Below are 18,884 nucleotides of genomic sequence, written 5' to 3' on the forward strand. Positions count from 1 at the left end.
TTCTCCCCACATTAGACGATAAGTTCTTTGAGTACTCACTTGTAAGTGCTTATAAGTTTTTCATGCCTGTATTTCCAGAACTAACTACAGTGCCTTGCAGAGAGTAGGCACTTAATAGCTATTTGTTGAATGCAATGTTGGTTGGTTGAATTTTTCTGCACGGAAAGTCTGAGTTAACTATGTCGTCTCCTTCCATCCCAGTAAAGAGAAGGTATTCAGGTAACAACTTGAGTATATCTTGCTGAGGATGGTCTTTGAGAAGAGCAAGATACGAATTGGTCTGTTATTAGGCCTGGTGTCCTCTCTCATCTCTGAAGCGATCATTCAATCAGAAAGGCACACCATGGTGCTAATTAAATGTACAGATAGCCCAGCCCTAGGAGGCATTTCAGAACTTCAGTGAGTACCAAGGAACACAGATATTTGTGAAAACTGGGGACTGGGGAGATTAGATGATCCAGGCAGGAAATAACTCAACAAGATTTAATTTGGAAAACTGTAATCTAATATCTCTGGGAGGTGGAGGAGCTAGAAGAGAAGGGAGAAAGAATCTAGCATGTCAGGCTTTTTTTTTTCTTTCATCTTCAACAGAAGAATATTTTCCAAGATAATCAAGGAGGAACAAAATGACCCCAATGGTGCCACAGATTAATAGCACAGAAACAAGACTGACAAGCTGAGGTTCCTAGGCTTGTCTTACTTCTTTTTGTTTTAACTGGAATTCATCAGGATAGGGAGCTCCTGGCGAAGAACTTCCCAGGCCAGTTCAGTTCAGATCCATTGGCTTTCTAAAGAATTGCCTTTTGGGGTAACTAGGTGGAGCACTGGCCCTGGAGTTTGGAGGATCTGGGTTTAAATCCTGTGTGTGTGTGTGTGTGTGTGTGTGTGAGAGAGAGAGAGAGAGAGAGAGAATATGAATTGCCTCTGGTACTAAAAGTAAAGTGATTTGTCTAAGGTCACACAGCCAATGTGTAGCAGAGGTGAGACTTGAACCCAAGTCTTTCTGACTTCAAGACCAATTCTCTATCCGCTATACAACACTGCCTTTCCATATGCTTTGTATGTAGGTAGCCCCATACCAAATTTGCCAACGCTTGATTCAACAAATATTCATTAAAGACCTGCGTTGAATGGCTAACATGGAAATGTGCTTTGCATGCCTTCACACTTATAATTGCTATCATATTGTTTGCCTTCTCAATGGGAGAGAGAGGGAGAGAATTTGGAACTCAAAATATTTAAAAATTAATGTCAAAGTGCATGTGTATATACACACCTATACACATATATAAATCATACACATGTATATAAAGACCTACATTGATGCTAGACACTGAAAGGATTACCAAAAACACTTTTAAAGTGAAGTGTAGCTCCTGCATTTGAGAAGTCTGCAGCTAACATTTGTAGTCATATCTTTTCAAGAGCAGACCCACAGAGGGCAAACCGAACCCCACCCTTCCAAATGCTTGCCTTTGTCCGTGAGAATGGGGTTGAAAGGACATGCATGTGACTCAGTACAAATCCATTCCCCCTTCTAGAAAAAAAACAAAACCTCATAGAATGTCTAAGCTGAAAAGGATTGTAGAGATCATCTTGGAGAGAGGATGCAGTATGACGAGATGGAAAGAGGGCTCAATTCTAAGTCACAGGACCTGAGGTTGAAGCTCAGTTTGGCCAGGGGTGTTCTGATAATTGTCCCCACCCTTCAAAAAAAAATGTGTGTACAATACACTTTTAACTCTAATCTACATTAATAACATTTATCCATCAATTTCTTAAGTCTGTACAATAAGCAAAACAATAAATCAAACCTTGGTTTATTGTGTTTGCTGATTTCTGAGGTGTAAATGCTTACACTAAAAATTTAACCATGGGCTCTCTTGAGCCAGCTCCAGTATACCCCTGGCTCTGTCTCTTACTAACTTGCCGGTCTTCAACAAGTCACAACCTCCATGGATGTCAGTTTCTTCATTTCTATGTGATTATTGTATAATGAGGAAGGCTGGACCAAACATGTCCATATTTGTCACTTAATTCAGTCCCTTGTCTATAGTCTAATTTCTCTCGGTTTTCTCTCAGGCTCGGTTTCCCTCCTTCAGTAAGAGATCTTATTTTTTGTGGCTTATGTGGTCTATCCCTCTGCCTTACCATCTGTCTATTCTGTTCGTAAGTGTAGCTAATATCTAAGTAGTTCCTTAGAGGGTAAGAGCCCACAAACTGAAAGTATGTTTTATTTTAATGTAAAGGAGAAGGATTCTCCCCTGCCTCAATTGATGTTTACGTTTAAAAAGTCCAATACAGTAATCCAGAACCCAGCTATCTGAAACCAGCAATTCAGCAACCTTGCCTTTCTAGAACATAACCAAGAACCAGAAAGAAAACAAAAAAGGCCCCAAGTATAAACGGTAGTCCATAGTCAGTAAACATTTATTAAGTGCCTACTTTGTGCCATTCATAAGCACATATATGAGAAAAACATAAGAAAGACAGCACCTGCCCTCAAGGAGCTCACAATCTAACAGGGAGACAGCACATAAAAGGGAGATGAAATGGGTGGTTGTGGTTTGTCCTTCAATCTTGAAGAGGACCATGACATCAGAATGATGATGCCGTGACTTGCAAGTGAATGGGATTTAAGTGAGAGAGGGCTCTGCCGAGTCACCAGCCTCACTTTCTCCTCCGGAGTCATCTGGGTCCAGTGGCCAGATATAGATCAGGATGACTGTAGATGGCCCCTGATGAAAAGGGTATGGGGGAGGAGAAGAGTACCCAGAGACAGGGCATGATAATTCCTGCAGCCAGGTGGGAAAAGATAAGGTCACTGCCCTGGGCCCTCCTCCTGAAACAGAGGATCTAGGAGGAGTTCTCTGATAGCTACCCTGTTCAGTCAGAAAGAAGGAGGGACCCCAGGGCCTGAGGATACTGAGGTTTCAGAGTTGATGTCATCTTGCAGTGTGATGAGTTACTGGAGATCACAAAGTCCAGGAGAGCAATCAAGTGGGAAAATGAAGCTTGGCTCCCCCAATAGCTGAGAAAATGTACTTCCCTGTCTCTCTTGTGGAGTTGGGGGACTGTGGGTATAGAACATTGCATATATTGTCAGAGGAGGTTGCTAAGTTGCTTGGTTTTGCTGAATTTTTTTTCCTCTTTAGTTTTTTTGTTACAAGAGATGGCTCACTGCCATGGGGAGCAGGGAGGGATACATTAAGAATTAAAGGCAATATAGAAACAAAGACATCAATAAAAATAAGTTTAAAAGAATCAGTTTCACAAAATCCCATACTCTGAAGGGTCATGAACATTATTCATAAGACAGCTCCTCAGGCATTTACTCAAAAATCTATCTACTTTTCTTTTACATATAAGTTTAACAGCATTTTTTTATTTGGTTTCTAAACCTACAACATACTAGTAGTAGCAAATGAGACAGGAAAGGAAGGGCTGTGAACAAGTACGTTGATAGTAAAGAAAAGTGATTAATAGTAATGTAACAGACACAGGGAGGGGAGCAAAATTATAAAATGAAGACACCAGGACTCAAAAGCCGGGCCTTCTGGGGGCATTTTTCTTAGGTCAATCTGAGACAGTAGACAACATAGCACACTTCAAAAGACCTTCAAGGGATATGACAAAACTGGGCGGTAATTGAAGTTCCTAATGACTCATTAAGAAAATAATTCAATTGTATTTAGCATAATCTGACTGAACAGGCAGATGAGTATGTCATATTTTGGAAAACTTTTCATCCAAAATGATGAAAGGAAAATAGCTTGGGTAGTTAAAGAAGTAAACCAGGGCTATCTAGAAAATTCAGCTCTCTTGAATAACTCCTGCCCCAAACTATGAAGTTTGGAAATGATCTCATAAAGCAGAAAAATTAGCAAGTGATTATTCACATTCCAGGAGAACCATGGTTTATAAATAGATTGTCCTTAGCTTAGTTTTCACCTAAGGAACTCCCTTAGTAGGTTTAGGTGGTAGCTTTGGCAGTAGAAGGGGGCAGGTAGATGGCAAACTCTTAGGACTTTTTGCCCATTGAGGATCAATGAAAAATAAAGACAGATTACCTCTGAAAGAATGATAGTTACTGAGAAAAAGGCTTTGATTGATGAAAATCTGAATTACAAGCATCTTTTCAGGAAGCCAGCTATTATAAAAGGTATATAACAACTCTGACCCCAGACTCAGAGTCAGAGCAGCTAGGCAGTAAGTACAGTGGATAGAATGCTGGGCCTGGAGTCTGGAAGACTCTTCTTCCTGAGTTCGCATGGTTTGGGAAATACTATTATAGGATATTGAGTGTTTCACCGATGAGGAAAGCATGAAAACCTTTGATTGAGCTTTTTCCAGTCTACTGTACAAATATTCAGGCTCAGTAAGGTACAGCCGCACTTGAGCAAGAGTCCCAAGTCTCCCCCCAGTCTCCACCATGGGCTAATTCTGAATATTTCTATTACACTTTTCTCAGAGAGGTCTCACTGCCCACTCAGGGCCCAAGAAGACCATCCTAGCAGGCAGGCTTTGAGCATTGAGGTTCTCATCCTTTGTTCACCTTCCTGAAATAATCTTGTCTCTCTGTTCTGTGGCCTGGTCACCAGTACCCTCTCCAAGTGCTGCCATGCTATGGTGGCCCTCATCTATCCCTTCACCTGGCAACATACCTACATCCCCGTGCTGCCGCCATCCATGATTGACATCGTGTGCTCACCAACTCCCTTCCTGATTGGGCTGCTGTCCAGCTCACTGCCTTTGCTCAAGGAACTGCCCTTGGAAGAGGTGAGTTTCCAAGATGGTTCAGCTTCCCTCAAACAGGAACGACAGCTTTGTTAAAATTCAGAGCTGATGGAAGGTACTAACTCAGGCTCCGTTTCCTCGGATCCATGGGTAATGCTCCAAATGCCTGGATGTTTGTACTTCCCGTGTTGTAGAAGCTGGTGAACCTGCTTTTGGGTGAGTCGTGATAACATGTAATGGAGATGCCTTTGGGGAATGAAGCATGTTTAGACATTCTGTAATTGGTTACAATATGCTAATGACATAGTGAATGGCAGCCTTAGATGCTGCCGAAGAGCCAGAACTGGGGACACCTTCAAAAGGCTTCAGTCAGCTTTCACAGTTATCTCTTGGGTTGTCCTCTTGTAGTTTCATTCCTTTGCTGACAGCGTTAGGTGAGAAGCAGTGCTGTAAGGTGAGAGGCCTCAGGTCTTTCCCCCTCTGAAACAAGCAAGGTCCTTTGGAAGGAACCCCAGCTCCCCAATCAAAAAGGCTCCTCCTAACTACGTGGTTGGCAGACTGGAACCAGGCAGAGTGTCTTGCTGTGTCTCTCCAAAGCGCTTCCATTGCACAGCATTGCTATTCTCCCACAAATGGCTCCTTAGTCTCTTCCATGTGGGGAATAGTATTAGAGGTACTCTGCTCATCTGCCAGACCCTCATTACACGTGAATACTTAATTAACACCCCAGTCATCTCAAGGATAAGCACAGCGTTTATTCTTCTTGCCATTCACTACCATCAGTCTGTGATGAGCTCAGAGATCTGACAGGCAATTACGGCCTTCCCTCCATGCCATGAGGCAGACTCTCCTGACCACCGACCAGGGCTGTCTCTTTGAAGGACTGAGCTGCAGTGTTGTTTCTTATCAGTTGAAAGTGAGGCCAGTGCCCCTGTCCCCAGTTCTCCCAAACCCTTCCTATTCCTCTTAGCTCCCCAATTCCCAGGCCTAAGACAATTAAAGAAGAACAAGAACCCTTCTAGCTTCAATGTGTCTCAGTTACAACAGAGGTCACTTATTGCTACTCTTTTCAATGAGTCTTCTTTCACATAAGCGTTTTTAGAAATTTTAATAATGTAATCCGTCATTAAGTTCCTGTTGTTTCATAGCCTAGTGGAGAAAAGCCTAGTCAGCATTTCCAAATTTGGATTCCAAATCCAAAATGATTTTCTTTGGTTCTGCTCACAACTTTTGCCCCTTTTTATTACTGGGCTAGTCAGTAATCAAACAAGTCTGGGGATAGGGGAGGATTGGAGAACATTTGGGATTCCCATCATACAGTTTGGTCCCAGGATGCCCCTAGAGATTATTAGAAAAAAAATTTTTCCCTGCACATTCTAAACAAAGCCTTGTTTAGTACTTAAATATCTCCTAAATATTTCTTAAATATCTCTACAGCACTTAAATATTTTCTCCACAACCCCCTTCATCCTTCCCCAGGACTATTCAGGAGAAGCCGGCCAACCCTGGCAGCAGCATTTGGTGCTAGGGCCTAGTCAGATGTGTCTTGGAACTCACATCAGATGTGAATTGTCAGTCACAGATTATCTGCTTTGGGTCTGGAGCTAGAAGAATGGTGTCTGGCTATCCTTTCTAATCTTTCAAGATGGCCAGAAGAAGGGGCAGCTAGATGGCCCAGTGAGTAGAGCACCAGCCTTGGAGTCAGGAGGACATGAGTTCAAATTTGGCCTCAGACACTTGACACATTTACTAGCTGTGTGACCTTGGCAAGTCACTTAATCCCAATTGCCCTGCCTTCCCCTTGGGAAAAAAAAAAAAGATAGCCAGAGGAGACCAACCTTTGATGTTTGAGAAGCAGAGAGGGGCATCAAACTTATCTTTTAAGCTTGTGCCTCTATGACCAAGGTTAGCACCTAATTTTCCTGAACAACTTGCCATTTTCAACATCCTTCTCCAAAGCAGGGAACAGCTCAGGGCTCTCTTGAGACCAGGGGTTGTCAAGAGTCGAATCTGATAAGAAGGTTCTCCAAGGAGTTTCTAGCCTGGGCCGGAATGCCACGGCAGTATGTACTGGTTCCAAACAGAGGTTCTCTGCCCTCATATGGAGAAAGAGATAGAGGATTAAGTTACTGCTTGAAATCTATCAGCTGCTGCTTGAGAACCCCAGGGCCTCTGGGCTCTGCCTTCTTCTTCCCTGTACTCCCCTGCTTATCTGTACTGAAGCCATGACCCCATCCCTTTCAGCCTCACACTGAAATGACAAGCGGGTCATGGGTCAGTTAACTAGAGTGAGATGTAGACCAAATGGCAGAGTTGTGTTTTAATTTGGAGGTGGAGGAGGTGTTTGAGTAAGTGAGAGCAGGTAGAGAATATGATCAGAGTTGTCTTTTGCCCTGTCGCAGTTCCCAGGAACTGAAACATTAAGAAAAGCTAGCCAAACCCAGAAACAAGTCTGAGAACAAGTCCGGTCTGTCTCCTCTGCCCAGCTTGTTGTCTGAGTGTTGAATTAAAGCAATTGAGGACAACCTAGTAGACCTTTCCCCCTATCATTAGTGGTGGCAGTGACACGGCCATGAAACCACAGCAAGTGCCCTATTTCTTTCAAGCCTGCTCCAGTTCAATGTGGCAAAAGGGAGAGAAGGCAAGAGGTCATTCCTGTGTTTCAGGAGCTCCAGCAATGGTAAATAACAGCCCTTTCTCTCTCCTATCCCTCAGGTCCTTGTGGTAGACCTTGTAAACAATCGTTTCCTTAGACAGGTAAGATGATCTAACTGTGGTGACTTTTTTCTTTGTTTTTGAGTCACTTCTGTTTGGGGCTCAACTTTCTAGCATGGAAGTGTTTCTGGGTTAAGGAGCCAAGGAGAACAGAGGATTGGCAGGCCATCTCCCTCGTGCATAAGAATGACCGAAGAGGGCAGGACAAAAGTAGAAATAGCACGAATAAAGAGATTAATTTCTATATATATTTGTAACAGTCAGTTTTTATTAAATAGTGTATCTGTGTCTAAGTAGTAATAATAATAACTCAGACATTTACAGCTTTTTAAAGGATTACAAAGCACTTTGCTCACCACAACCCTGTGTGGTAGGTAAGGGGAATATTATAACTAAAGTCTAAACTGTGGCCCATTTCGAAATTATCTGGCTATTAAGATTATTTAATCTTAACAGCAGAAAAACTTGGCTCATATGAAAACTTACAAAGAACAAAATTTTTTATAAATTAAATGGGCATACCACGATGTCAGTCATGAATTTGAAATTCCCATTGACAACAGATTTATTCCCTTTTCCTGAGAGCCAGTGTTGGGAATTTCTGTTTCATCTTCCAAAATTTAACATTCATACTCCCTTCCCTTTCCTTCCCCAGAGATCAAGTTAACTTCAGGGCACCCACTGATAGATCCATAAGGCCTCCCCAGGAATCCTTGTAGCTAGTCATCCTGACACATATCCCCCGATTCATATTGAGGCAAGACCAAGGCAAAATTGCCCTGGGACTTAGCCAATGTATGTTCTTGTGACTTTGGCCAGGACGTTGCTGCATCATTGTTCATTACTTCTTCTCTCTGCGTTATAGATGGAAGATGAGGATTCCATTCTGCCCCGAAAGCTACAGGTAGCCCTGGAACACATCCTGGAGCAGAGGAATGACCTGGCTAGTGACCAAGATGAGGGTCCTTTAGACTGTAAATATGGTAAATGCTCACGTTACACCTCAACCGTGCCTGCTGCCAGTCACTTCCCTACCTTCACTATGTCTCTCCCTTCTTGGCTCTGTCATTAAACGTAGGAAGCAAAGGGGATGACACCCCAGGGAAGGCTATCATTCTCCCAAACAACTTGAAAATGGGGGTATCCTGGAAGAACAGACCAAGTAGAAATGGGGGAAGAAATGCTCAGAACTTAGCTTCTCCTAGCATCATAGAAGTTACAGCTAGAGGGGATCTTGGAGATCATCGATCCAATGGTTCTTAACCTGGGGTCCCCCTAGATCCAAGGGATCTATGGGGAGATCTCAAGAGGTCTGAGGCCTTGGATAAGAAAAAAAATTGCATTTTTATTTCAATCTAAATGGTTTCCTTTGTAGTTCTATATATTTGATTTTGTGCATTTAAAAACATTATCCTGAAAAGGGTTTTATATAAGTTTCACTTATACAGGTTTCACTATATTGCCAAAGGACACCATCACACACACGTGCGCACGCGCACATGCGCAAAGAACCCTTGCTCTAGTCTTACCCCCTCATTTTATACATGAGAAAACTGACACCCAAAATGCTGAAGTGTCCTGGCCAAGTTCACACAATCAGAATCAGGCTCCAAAGCCAGGTATTCTGGGGTTCTCCCAATCCTCTGCCACCATGCTAGGAACACCTAGGAACAGTGGCTGAACCTGTGATTTCATTGCTACAGGTGGAAAAAATTCCCTGTACCAGTAGACGTCAGCATATTCTTTGCTTCTTAGAGGCCTCAAGAGTTACTTAGAGCACTGAGACATAGATTTTCTCAGGGTCACAAAGCCAATAAGTATATATCAGAGACAAGACTTGAACACGGGTCATCCTGGCTTTGAGACTGGCTCTCAGTTCACTACATGAAACTGCCTGCTAATAGTAGATCACACACGAGCCTTCTTCCCCATCCTTTCCTTTTAATTCAATTCTGCAAACATTTTATTAATTAACTACTGCGACCAGTGCACTGTAATAAAACATCTACCAAAAAGAGCAGGAAATCAGTTAGCAAGTCTGGTCTATGTGTACTGTGATAGCTAGGCCAGATTCAATTTTATTAATTTGTCACACAGGCTATAGTGCAGCCTCTTCCCTTTCCTTCCATCTCACACTCCCCACCTTTCCCTTTGCACTTTGCAGGCCCAGAGTTCAGTCCCTTGAACGAGGTGGTGTCCGAAGCCTTTGTCCGATTCTTTGTGGAAGTTGTGGGCCATTACTCCCTGTTCCTGACAGCCAACGAGCGGGAGGAGAGGACCTTGCAGCGGGAGGCTTTCCGAAAAGCTGTCTCTTCCAAGAGCCTCCGACGCTTCCTGGAGGTCTTCATGGAAACACAGACATTCCGGGGCTTCATCCAGGAACGGGAACTAAGGAAGCAGGAGGCGAAGGGTTAGGCTCATCTTCAATGTCTTCTCCCCCAGCCCGGGTTGGGGGAAGGGACAAGGAGGGCAGGGTGTAGAGTGCTGAGTCAATTAAATGTGCCCAAGCTAGAGTCAAGCACCAATTGGGGTCTGCTTGGAGGTGTGGAGTAGGGAGGGGAGCACAAGGAAGAATAGCTTTAGGATTCTTATTTGGAAAGCTTTAAATTCACCCCCACTATTCGGTGGTGAAAACTGCTCAAGATGGCCTTTTACAGATCCCCTGACCGTACCTCATTTGGTCCTTGCAACAAACCTTCAAGGTAGGGAGGGCATGTATTGTCATCCCTATTTTATGGATAAAGAAATTGATGCTCAAAGATGTTCGATGCCATGGTCACAAGCTAACAGAGGTGTCTTTTGACTACCTATCCCATTGCCGTTTCCAACACACGACTTAATCACCTTTCCTTCTCTTTTTGTGTTCATTATGATCTAAGGATCACAGAGCTAGAGCTGAAGTGACCTTAGGGGTCATCCAGTCCTAATTTATCAGATAAGGAAACTGAGGTCTAGACAGGTGGAGTGATTTGCTCAGAGTTAACCGGGATAGTAGGAACTACAGCACAGCTTAAATTTGAGCTCCAGTCCCTTGTAGAGAACCAGACTCAGCCCAAGTGCCTTCCATTTTAGAGAATCATCCCTCATTAGACTTGAAGCCCATACACCTGTCTTTCTCCCCAGCCTCAATAAAGGCAAGTTGTCCTACTTACTACACTTAGGAAGACATTACCTATGAACAACCTGCTTGTGATGTTCCTATTTTCTTTTTTTTCGTTGCTGTATTAAAATTCAACTCTCTGATCCCATAGTGAGACAATCTTGCAAAGAAGACTGTCTCCCCCCGTGTGATTAGCTAATAAAAACTTTGAGCAATCTGACCTGCCAACAAGGAAGTGGTCAGTATTCCACAATACCTTTGACTCTAAGTTCACAGCTCTTCCCCTTCATCATCATCACAGCTAACATTTACTTCATTCCTACTGTGTGCCAGGCATTGTGCTAAGCACTTTATGATTGTCTCATTTGATCCATACAACAACGCTGTGAGGTAGGTACTATTATGATCCCTGTTTTACAATTGAGGAAACTGAGGCAAGCAGAGGTTAAGAGACTCGCTCAGGGTCACAGAGCTAGCCGGTGTTTGAGGCCAGATTGGTACTCAGGTCTTCCTGACCCCGAGGCGAGAGCTCTTCACCACCCCAGCCTCCCTGCCCCTATTTGTGTTGGATGGATGGATGTTTGCTTGTGCCCCTCTAAGATGGAATGGAATACAGTGCCCCCTCTGCAGGGAGACCTCTATTCTTTTATCTTTTGATGTCGAATTCTTTACCAAAAACAAAAGTCTAGACGATCCATAAATCGGGCCTTCGTTTTGCTGATTTCTAAGGTGGAAATGCTCACGCTGAAAATTTAACAGTGCTGGTTCCAGCATGCCTCTGAAGAGAACCATCCGAGTGCTTTTTTCCTCTCGCACCTAAAGCCAGTATAGACTGTCAGGCCAGAAGGATTTGCATAGAGCATTGTAGACGCATGTTGATTTGTCAGCCAGGAGATGATATTTAGTGCCTGAACGCAAGAACCTACGAGAGTAATCAGTCAGAAACTTGGTGAACGGTCAGCATCAGGTCTCTGCCAGTTCAACCTCAGGGCTCGACCCCAGGGACTTCATGCCAACCATAAGAAAGCTCACCCAGGCTCCTACTCTTGGGATCAGCAAACTGATCCTTAGCAGACTAGGTTCAGGTGAAGTAGTGGCCCATCTAATATTCCCAGACCTCCCTACAGATCAGTACACAAGGGTACCAGACTTTAGGAAATTTGGCATACAAAACTCTTGATTTTTCCAAAACAGATTTAGATTGAATACACATTAAATGTCCACTATGTGAAAAGAACAGTTCTGAAGGGTACAGAGGTGAAATAAGATCTGGGCCCTAACTCTGTGGCATTACAGCCTGGGACAGAAAGCTAGTCAAGGTAAACAAATTGCTATTTGCTTAAGGAAGTACAAAGTACAAGGAGATGTTTAAGGAAGAAGAAAGCAGACACATCAGAGATTGGTTAGTTAGATTATTAAAGGCGTCTTCCTTCTGTAAAAGGGTTCTTTTAAAGCAGATCTCCACCTAGTACACAGAAGTATTTGTGTACATATTGCTAAATATTTCACTGAGGCAAAAGGCATAGAAACTTTTAAAATGCTTTATTGATGCTTTTAAAAACATTGCTGTCACTTCTCAATAATCCTTCCTACCCCCAAAAAGGAACCCTTCCTTATGATAAAGAGGCAGTTAAACAAGACAAACTGACACATTAACCACATCCAACAAGGTATGTTGCATTCCACATCCATAGTCCACCACCTCTCTGAAGAGGAGTGAGGTTTATTTCATCATCAGTCCTAGGACGTCAGGTTTAGTTGTTGCGTTGATCTAACTTCCAATGTTTTTGTGTTGTTTTCTTTACATTATTGTGATTATTTATTGCTCTTTTACATTGTTCTGTATCAGTTCAAATATATCTTACCAAGTTTTTTTAATTTTTCCTATTTGTTTTTTCTCCTTGCTCAATAATGTTGCATTACATGAATGAAGCATAATTTGTTCCCCTGTTCTCCAGTCAGTGGGCACCCACTTTGTTTCTGCTTGTTTTGTTTTGTTTTTTTGCTACCACAAAAAGTGCTCATTTATTAATATTTTGGTATATATGAGAGGATATTTTCTTTACCTTTGACCTCCTTGGGGTATATACCATCTTTGGTGGAAGGGTTTTTAGTTACTTTTCTTATATGGTTCCAAATTGTTTTCCTAAATGATTGGACCAATTCACAGTTCTACCAACAATGCATTAGTATGCCTGCCTTTCTACAGCTTCTCCAAAATTGATTGTTTCCATCTTTCATTGCTTTTAAGGCACAGAACTTAATGCTAACACGGTAGGGCTACTGCATATTGATGATCGATCAGAAATGGAAATAGAATCCCTCTGAAAGGATAAATGTGCCCAAATGAGAAAATTAGATTAAATTTACAAAATGAATTAAAAATTAAATTATTTAGCTGTGAAATGGGCCCCAAAGAAGTGATAGGAGAACGAACTTCCATCCCTTCTTTGTAAAGGTTGGGGGGAGAGGGTCTGTGGATGTGGAATGCTGCATATACTATCAGACTTGATTGATATATTGGTTAATTTTGTTTTTCTTTTTCCCTTTGTTTTTTATTCTTTGTTGTAAAAGGATGGTTTGCTGGGTGAGGAAGGGAGGAGGAATGTATTGAAAATGAAGATAATGTAAAAACAAAAGATATCAATTAAAAAGTGAATAAGAATAGAATTACCAGGTGGGAGGTGTACAACTGTTTTGCATTGCACATATTTGCAGATTTTTCCATGTATGGATTAGTTAGGCTGATTTTTTCCTTTTTCTTTTTCTGTCTTAAAAAAACACCATTTGTTTTATGGGGTGATTCTTTGGGTCAGGGAAAACATATCAGAGGAAACTATAGTGATATAAAAACAAAATACATTAATAAAAATTTATTTTTTAAAAAATTTTTTAAAAATTAGTCTGTTTAAAAGTGTCTGGAAGACAACTAAAAAGGCTTATTTCTGTTTCCAATAGGTCTGTTTGAGGTCCGAGCACAGGAGTACCTGGAGACACTCCCCAGTGGTGAACAAAGTGGTGTCAATAAGTTCTTGAAAGGGCTAGGTAAGGGGAAGAGGAGAGGGGGGGTCACCTTTTCCGCTTTCTGAATTTTTTGTTTGTTTGTAATTGTTTTTTCCCTGAAGAATCCTGCTTGTCTGGCTCCTATCAGTCCCTAATAGATTAGACATAGATTTGGATTTCTCTTCCCTCCTGATAATGTATCCCCAGAAATCCCTCATTGATACAGTCTTCTCACCTTGGCAGACTCCACTCCTTTCCTTCTTCTACCCTTCTTTTTCTTTTTTATTCCCATTTTTTTTTGGAGGAGGGAAGGCAGGGCAATTGGGGTTAAGTGACTTGCCCAAAGTCACACAGCTAGTTAAGTGTGTTGAGTGTCTGGTGTCTGAGGCTGAACTTGAGCTCAGGTCCTCCTGATTCCAGGGCCAGTGTTGTACTCACTGTGCCACCTAGCTGCCCTCTTCTTTTTCTTTTTATCACATACTTATTTATTAAACCACACTCTTGTGTGCTAAGCCATTTGGGAAAAATAAGAATAGTAGTTCACATTTCTATACCCCTTTCATGAAGTTCACAAAGAGATTTCCACACAACAACCCTGTGTCCAAGGTAGCAAAAGGCCTAATATGTCCATTTTACTGAAGAATAAACTGTGATTAAGTGACTTGCCTGTGGTCTCATAGCTAGTAAGTATAGAAAACCAAGTTTCAAACCTGGGACTCCTAATTCCAAGTCTAGTATTTTTTCTGCTGTACCACAGTTTTTGCAGCTGGTAAATATTGTGCCCACTGCGGACTGTCCCACTGGAGAGCCATGGGAAGCGTCAGAATTGAAGACATAGCCTCAGAAATTAAAACAGTCCTCCCTAATGCAGGAGAAAATGCAGTGGAAATTCCCAGGGTCTAGAACTTAACTGTCTCCTTGGAATTTACATGGCCACTCCATTACTTAGGGATGGCATCCACTGAATGGCCCTTTTGTCAGTATCTGGGGAGGAGTCCATCCCCAGGGTTCTCTGCTGACACTCCCTCAGGTCTGAGTCACATAGAGCCAGGGGAAGAGGGCTTGTGAAAGAAAAGGGAGAGAAACTTCCTTGTGGGGGGCCGAATAGCTTCATAGATGGTAAACCCTACTGCTTTATTCATTTACGTACCTTAAAAATCCTGTTTGGATTCCATGAGAGCACAAAGACTGCAATTTAATCTAGGGGAAGCTAGGTGGTGCAGTGGACAGAGTGCCAAGCCTATATTCAGAAAGACCTGAGTTCAAATTCAGTCTCTAAGATGTACTAGCTGTGTGACCCTGGGCAAGTCATATATTCTCTGCCTTGGTTTCCTCAACTGTAAAAATAAGGGAGATACTAGCACCTACCCGCCAGGATTGTTGTAAGGATCAAATGAGATGGTATTTGTAAAGCTTTTAGCACAGTGCCTGGCACATAGTAAGTGATAATAAATAAGTAAGTTTATATTTACTGAGTAGCCCAGAACTCCAAGTTTGCCACACATGGTCCATTTGATGGAGGTTAGAGGGGGTGAGAAATAGGAAATGATTTTTCACTCATCTCTTTTCTCCAGATGATGCAGTGTTTTTTCTTATTTTCTCTTTACAGGAAACAAAATGAAATTTCTTCACAAGAAATAAGCCTTGACACAGTTGTTCAAATGACTTTATGACTTGGCCAAAAATAAAAAAAAGGAGGAAATCCCACCTGTGCCACTGCATGTTTTGAAAACCATCCCTGTGGGCTCTCCTGAAGGGGGTGGAATCTTGGGAGCTCGAGGTAAAGGGAAGAAATGGAAAATGTCCCAGGCGCCAACTCAGCCTTGAAATTTCTCCCAGGACAGAAAGCAAGAGAGAGAGAGAGATAACCCAGCCAGTCCTGGCTTCTTCAGTCCCTGCACTGGAAAAGGACCTTGGGATCCAGCACATCACTGACATTCAAGTGGATTTTTTTATACATATGTATCTTAGATATTAAAAAAAAAAAGAAAAATATGGGTTTTCTTTTTCCTTTCTGTTTAGGCTAGGTACAAATCTTTAACACTTCCAGTTATTTGGTGCTCAGCAGCTCAGCTTCCAGAGTGAAGCATTGAAAAGGTGGAGGTTGACGGGAGGGTGAACAGCCACACTGGTGCTCAGATTGTTCAGCACCCATGTATGCCGTACTTTGCAAGTGCCACGTGCAACATCTCAACATCCCAGTGAAACAGTGCGTATATGGTTCCCATTTTACAGACTCTCTACTACTCAGAGTGTCATTGTCAACAGGGTTTATAACTGGAAAGGACCTTACAGATCATCTCATCCAACCTTGTCATTTACAAAATAAGGATCCCATGGAGAAGAAATGACTTGCACAGGTAGTAAATAATAGACCCAGGATTCAGACCCAGGTTGGTCTTCTATCTATAAATCCAGTGTGCCTTCCATGGCACCAGACCACACAAGGCCACACGGGGAGTAGACGATAGACCCAGGATTCAGACCCACGTTGGTCTTCTATCTATAAATCCAGTGTGCCTTCCATGGCACCAGACCACCAAAGGGCCACACACGGAGGAAGTGTTCAGAACCAGAAGTCAGACCCAGTTTTCTTGGCTCTAAGATGAAGGTGCACTCCATCATACCATGGCGCCTCTAAAAGGACATTAAAGAGGTTGGAACAGGGGTTCAAGAGAGGATTCTCTAGATGAGACACTGGGATACTTGGGGGGAGGAAAGAAGAGAGAATCAATGGCAAAGATAGTCAAGGAGAATGATGTATAGGAGACAAGAAGTTCTTATTGAGCCCCTGACACCTGTAACAGCAATTAGGCACCAATACTGTGATGTGGTACGAATCTTCAGAGGCAGCATATTATAATTGATTGGGTTCTGGCTTAGAGGCAGGAAGACTTGGGTTCAAATGCTGCACTAGATATATATTAGCTGAATGACCTTGAGCAAGTCACTTACCTTTGTGTCTCAGTTTCCTTATTTGTAAAATAAGAGGTTTGGACTCAGCAGCCCCTAAACTTCCTTGCAGCTCTAAATCTATGATCCTGTCAGCTCATGTTGGAATAGAACCAGAAGCTTTTCTGATCTTAAAGTTCAGGTGGGAGAGGTATAAATAGATGACAATAGAGTTTTATCTCTTGCAATGGAGATGTGTCCCGCAGTTTATTCCAGGCCTATCAATGCTGTCACCTAGTGGTCTCAGTGAATTATGACAGCGTGTTTAATTCCTGATTCTCAAAATAGATATGCCAAGGATAACCCTTTCATTGGTCCCTTTAGTTTTTTAAGATATAACCATGACCCAAGCATGTGTCTCTGATTTTTAGCAGGGTAGAAAATGTCAAAAGAAGAACACTATAAATCTCTTTACTTTCATAATTCCACAAAGGCAAAGAGGGGTGGATTTTACGTGAATCTAGCTTGAGGCCCCGAATTTAACCTTCCGATGCCGCCTAGAGTGTTAGGACTTTGACCCCGGCTCACCCTGGTCCTACCACACTATTTATGCTTTGGTACTTGAAGGATCTATGATTTCACCAACGTGAATGCTCTCACCCTTAGTGTGGAACACAGCCATATGCTTCATAAACAGCATCCGTAAGCTGTTTTGACTAAAAACTTTGTCGCAGTACAACCAAAGTGGTGATGAGCTCTTGGGAACAACTTTTTGTTGTGAAATCTCTCCAGTTTTGGTGGAACCCACCAGACCTTGCCAGCTGCTGATGGCCTCCGAGAACCAGAGTCACCTCTGCACCAAGATTAGTTACGGCATGGGTTCTGCGCAACTTTTGCTTCCTCACAATTGGTATGTGATATGTCTAAGTAATCAAGATTATGCACATATGGCTTGAGCCTCTATCTAATACGTTCTCTCAGGACTATTAAGTCAAATAACAGAACTTTTAATTAAGACAAAATAGCAAAGTAATTTTAAAAGGAAAACCTCCGTTTACAAGAAGGGCTCAGTCTTCTATAGATTCCCATACTGCTGGTGGGAGATGGGATGCTCCCTGCACAACTCACAACCCTAGGGCTACATATCAAAGCTTCACCTCCCAGCAACCAGCTATATCTTACTAATTTTCTATTCAGCCTTCAATACTGCTATTCCTCTCTTCCAACATGCTGTCTGCTGCTTCTCCATCAAGCTAAAGGTGTTATTTGTTGACAAATTTCTTCTACAACAAGCTGATACAGCAGACACTCACCAATGTACCTAGGGTTAATCACATTTTCACCTCTTAAAAGTCAGGCCCATGGCCACACCCAGCTGGCACCCAAAAGGGTGGCTGAAGTCAAAATCTTTTTTGCTAACCACATTCACCACCCTCCTCAACAGCAAGTCCCCTAGGTTCCCCTGATAGTTATTGGCATTGGTAAATTCCTTTGAACTCCTGTTGTGTTCCTGACAACTAGCACCAGCACCATGCAAACTGCTTCAAGGAGGCAGATAATAATGGAGCTGGTGGAAGGAGCCCTTTAATGTCCTGCTCTATGATCAGATCTCTACTCTACTTAGGAGAGAACTTCAGTACTTCCATGGTACTGTGCAGCCCCATTTAAAGTCAGTCTTAGTTTCAACATCCTCATTGGTAAATTGGGAGGATGAAAATTATCTCTTACATTCTATCTGGGGAAAACGTACACAAGTAAGCAAATACAAAATCTACAAAGTAGTTTGGGGAAGGAGGATACTAGCACCTGGGGGAGTTGGGTGGGATGAGATGGGGAGGATCAGGATGACCTTCCTCTTAAGACCTGTCACTCGAACTAAGCCTTAGAGAAAGCTAGGGATTCCACCAAGCAAAATGAATCCCGCAGCCTAAAGCTATGTTGGTCTGAGTACCTTTAGATTGTTTCAAAACAGTACCAGAACTGTTTTGGAATCAAAACAGTTGAGTTGGGAGGCTCAAGACTTGCAAAGCCAGCTTCCGGGAAAAAAAATAAACTTGCCCATCCCAAAAGGCAGCTTACCAAATGCCCTGGCTACAAACCAGAAGGGATGCATCAGAGGAGAATGATGCATTTTGAGGACTGAGCCAAGCGGCATATCCAATGGAGACCAGAGTGTTAAACTCCAGGTCTTTAGCTGCATTCCCACAAAACTCTTGAGTATGGGCCAGAACTAGAGTAAAATGTAATTGAAAATGTTTGATAAAATAAATAAAAATGCAATACAACATAAATAAGGTTAACTTGTGGTTTTCTAAGGCAATACTGGGCCCACAGGAATCTGGTTGGTTTTGGGTTTTTTTTTTTTTGAGTTTGACACCAGGCATACACAGTAAGAGCGAAATACCCAATTCCTATGCAGCATGTACTGGCCTCTTGT

General features: G+C 42.4%; 1 protein-coding gene across 2 annotated transcripts in view; it reads left to right on the forward strand.

Moving 5' to 3' along the window:
- The window catches only part of DENND2A (DENN domain containing 2A), a 120,863-nt gene extending 105,332 nt beyond the window's left edge, over nucleotides 1-15,531 (forward strand). For both annotated transcript variants that reach the window (XM_036761772.1, XM_036761770.1), the window contains 6 exons: nucleotides 4,602-4,779; nucleotides 7,453-7,494; nucleotides 8,318-8,435; nucleotides 9,617-9,862; nucleotides 13,511-13,597; nucleotides 15,165-15,531. In XM_036761772.1, coding sequence (XP_036617667.1) covers nucleotides 4,602-4,779; nucleotides 7,453-7,494; nucleotides 8,318-8,435; nucleotides 9,617-9,862; nucleotides 13,511-13,597; nucleotides 15,165-15,196 — 703 coding nt within the window. In that variant the 3' untranslated portion in view covers nucleotides 15,197-15,531. The remainder of the gene's footprint in view (nucleotides 1-4,601; nucleotides 4,780-7,452; nucleotides 7,495-8,317; nucleotides 8,436-9,616; nucleotides 9,863-13,510; nucleotides 13,598-15,164) is intronic.
- Nucleotides 15,532-18,884: the final 3,353 nt, after the last annotated feature.

Source organism: Trichosurus vulpecula, chromosome 5 (genome assembly GCF_011100635.1).
Source record: "Trichosurus vulpecula isolate mTriVul1 chromosome 5, mTriVul1.pri, whole genome shotgun sequence".
Classification (NCBI taxonomy): Eukaryota; Metazoa; Chordata; class Mammalia; order Diprotodontia; family Phalangeridae; genus Trichosurus; species Trichosurus vulpecula.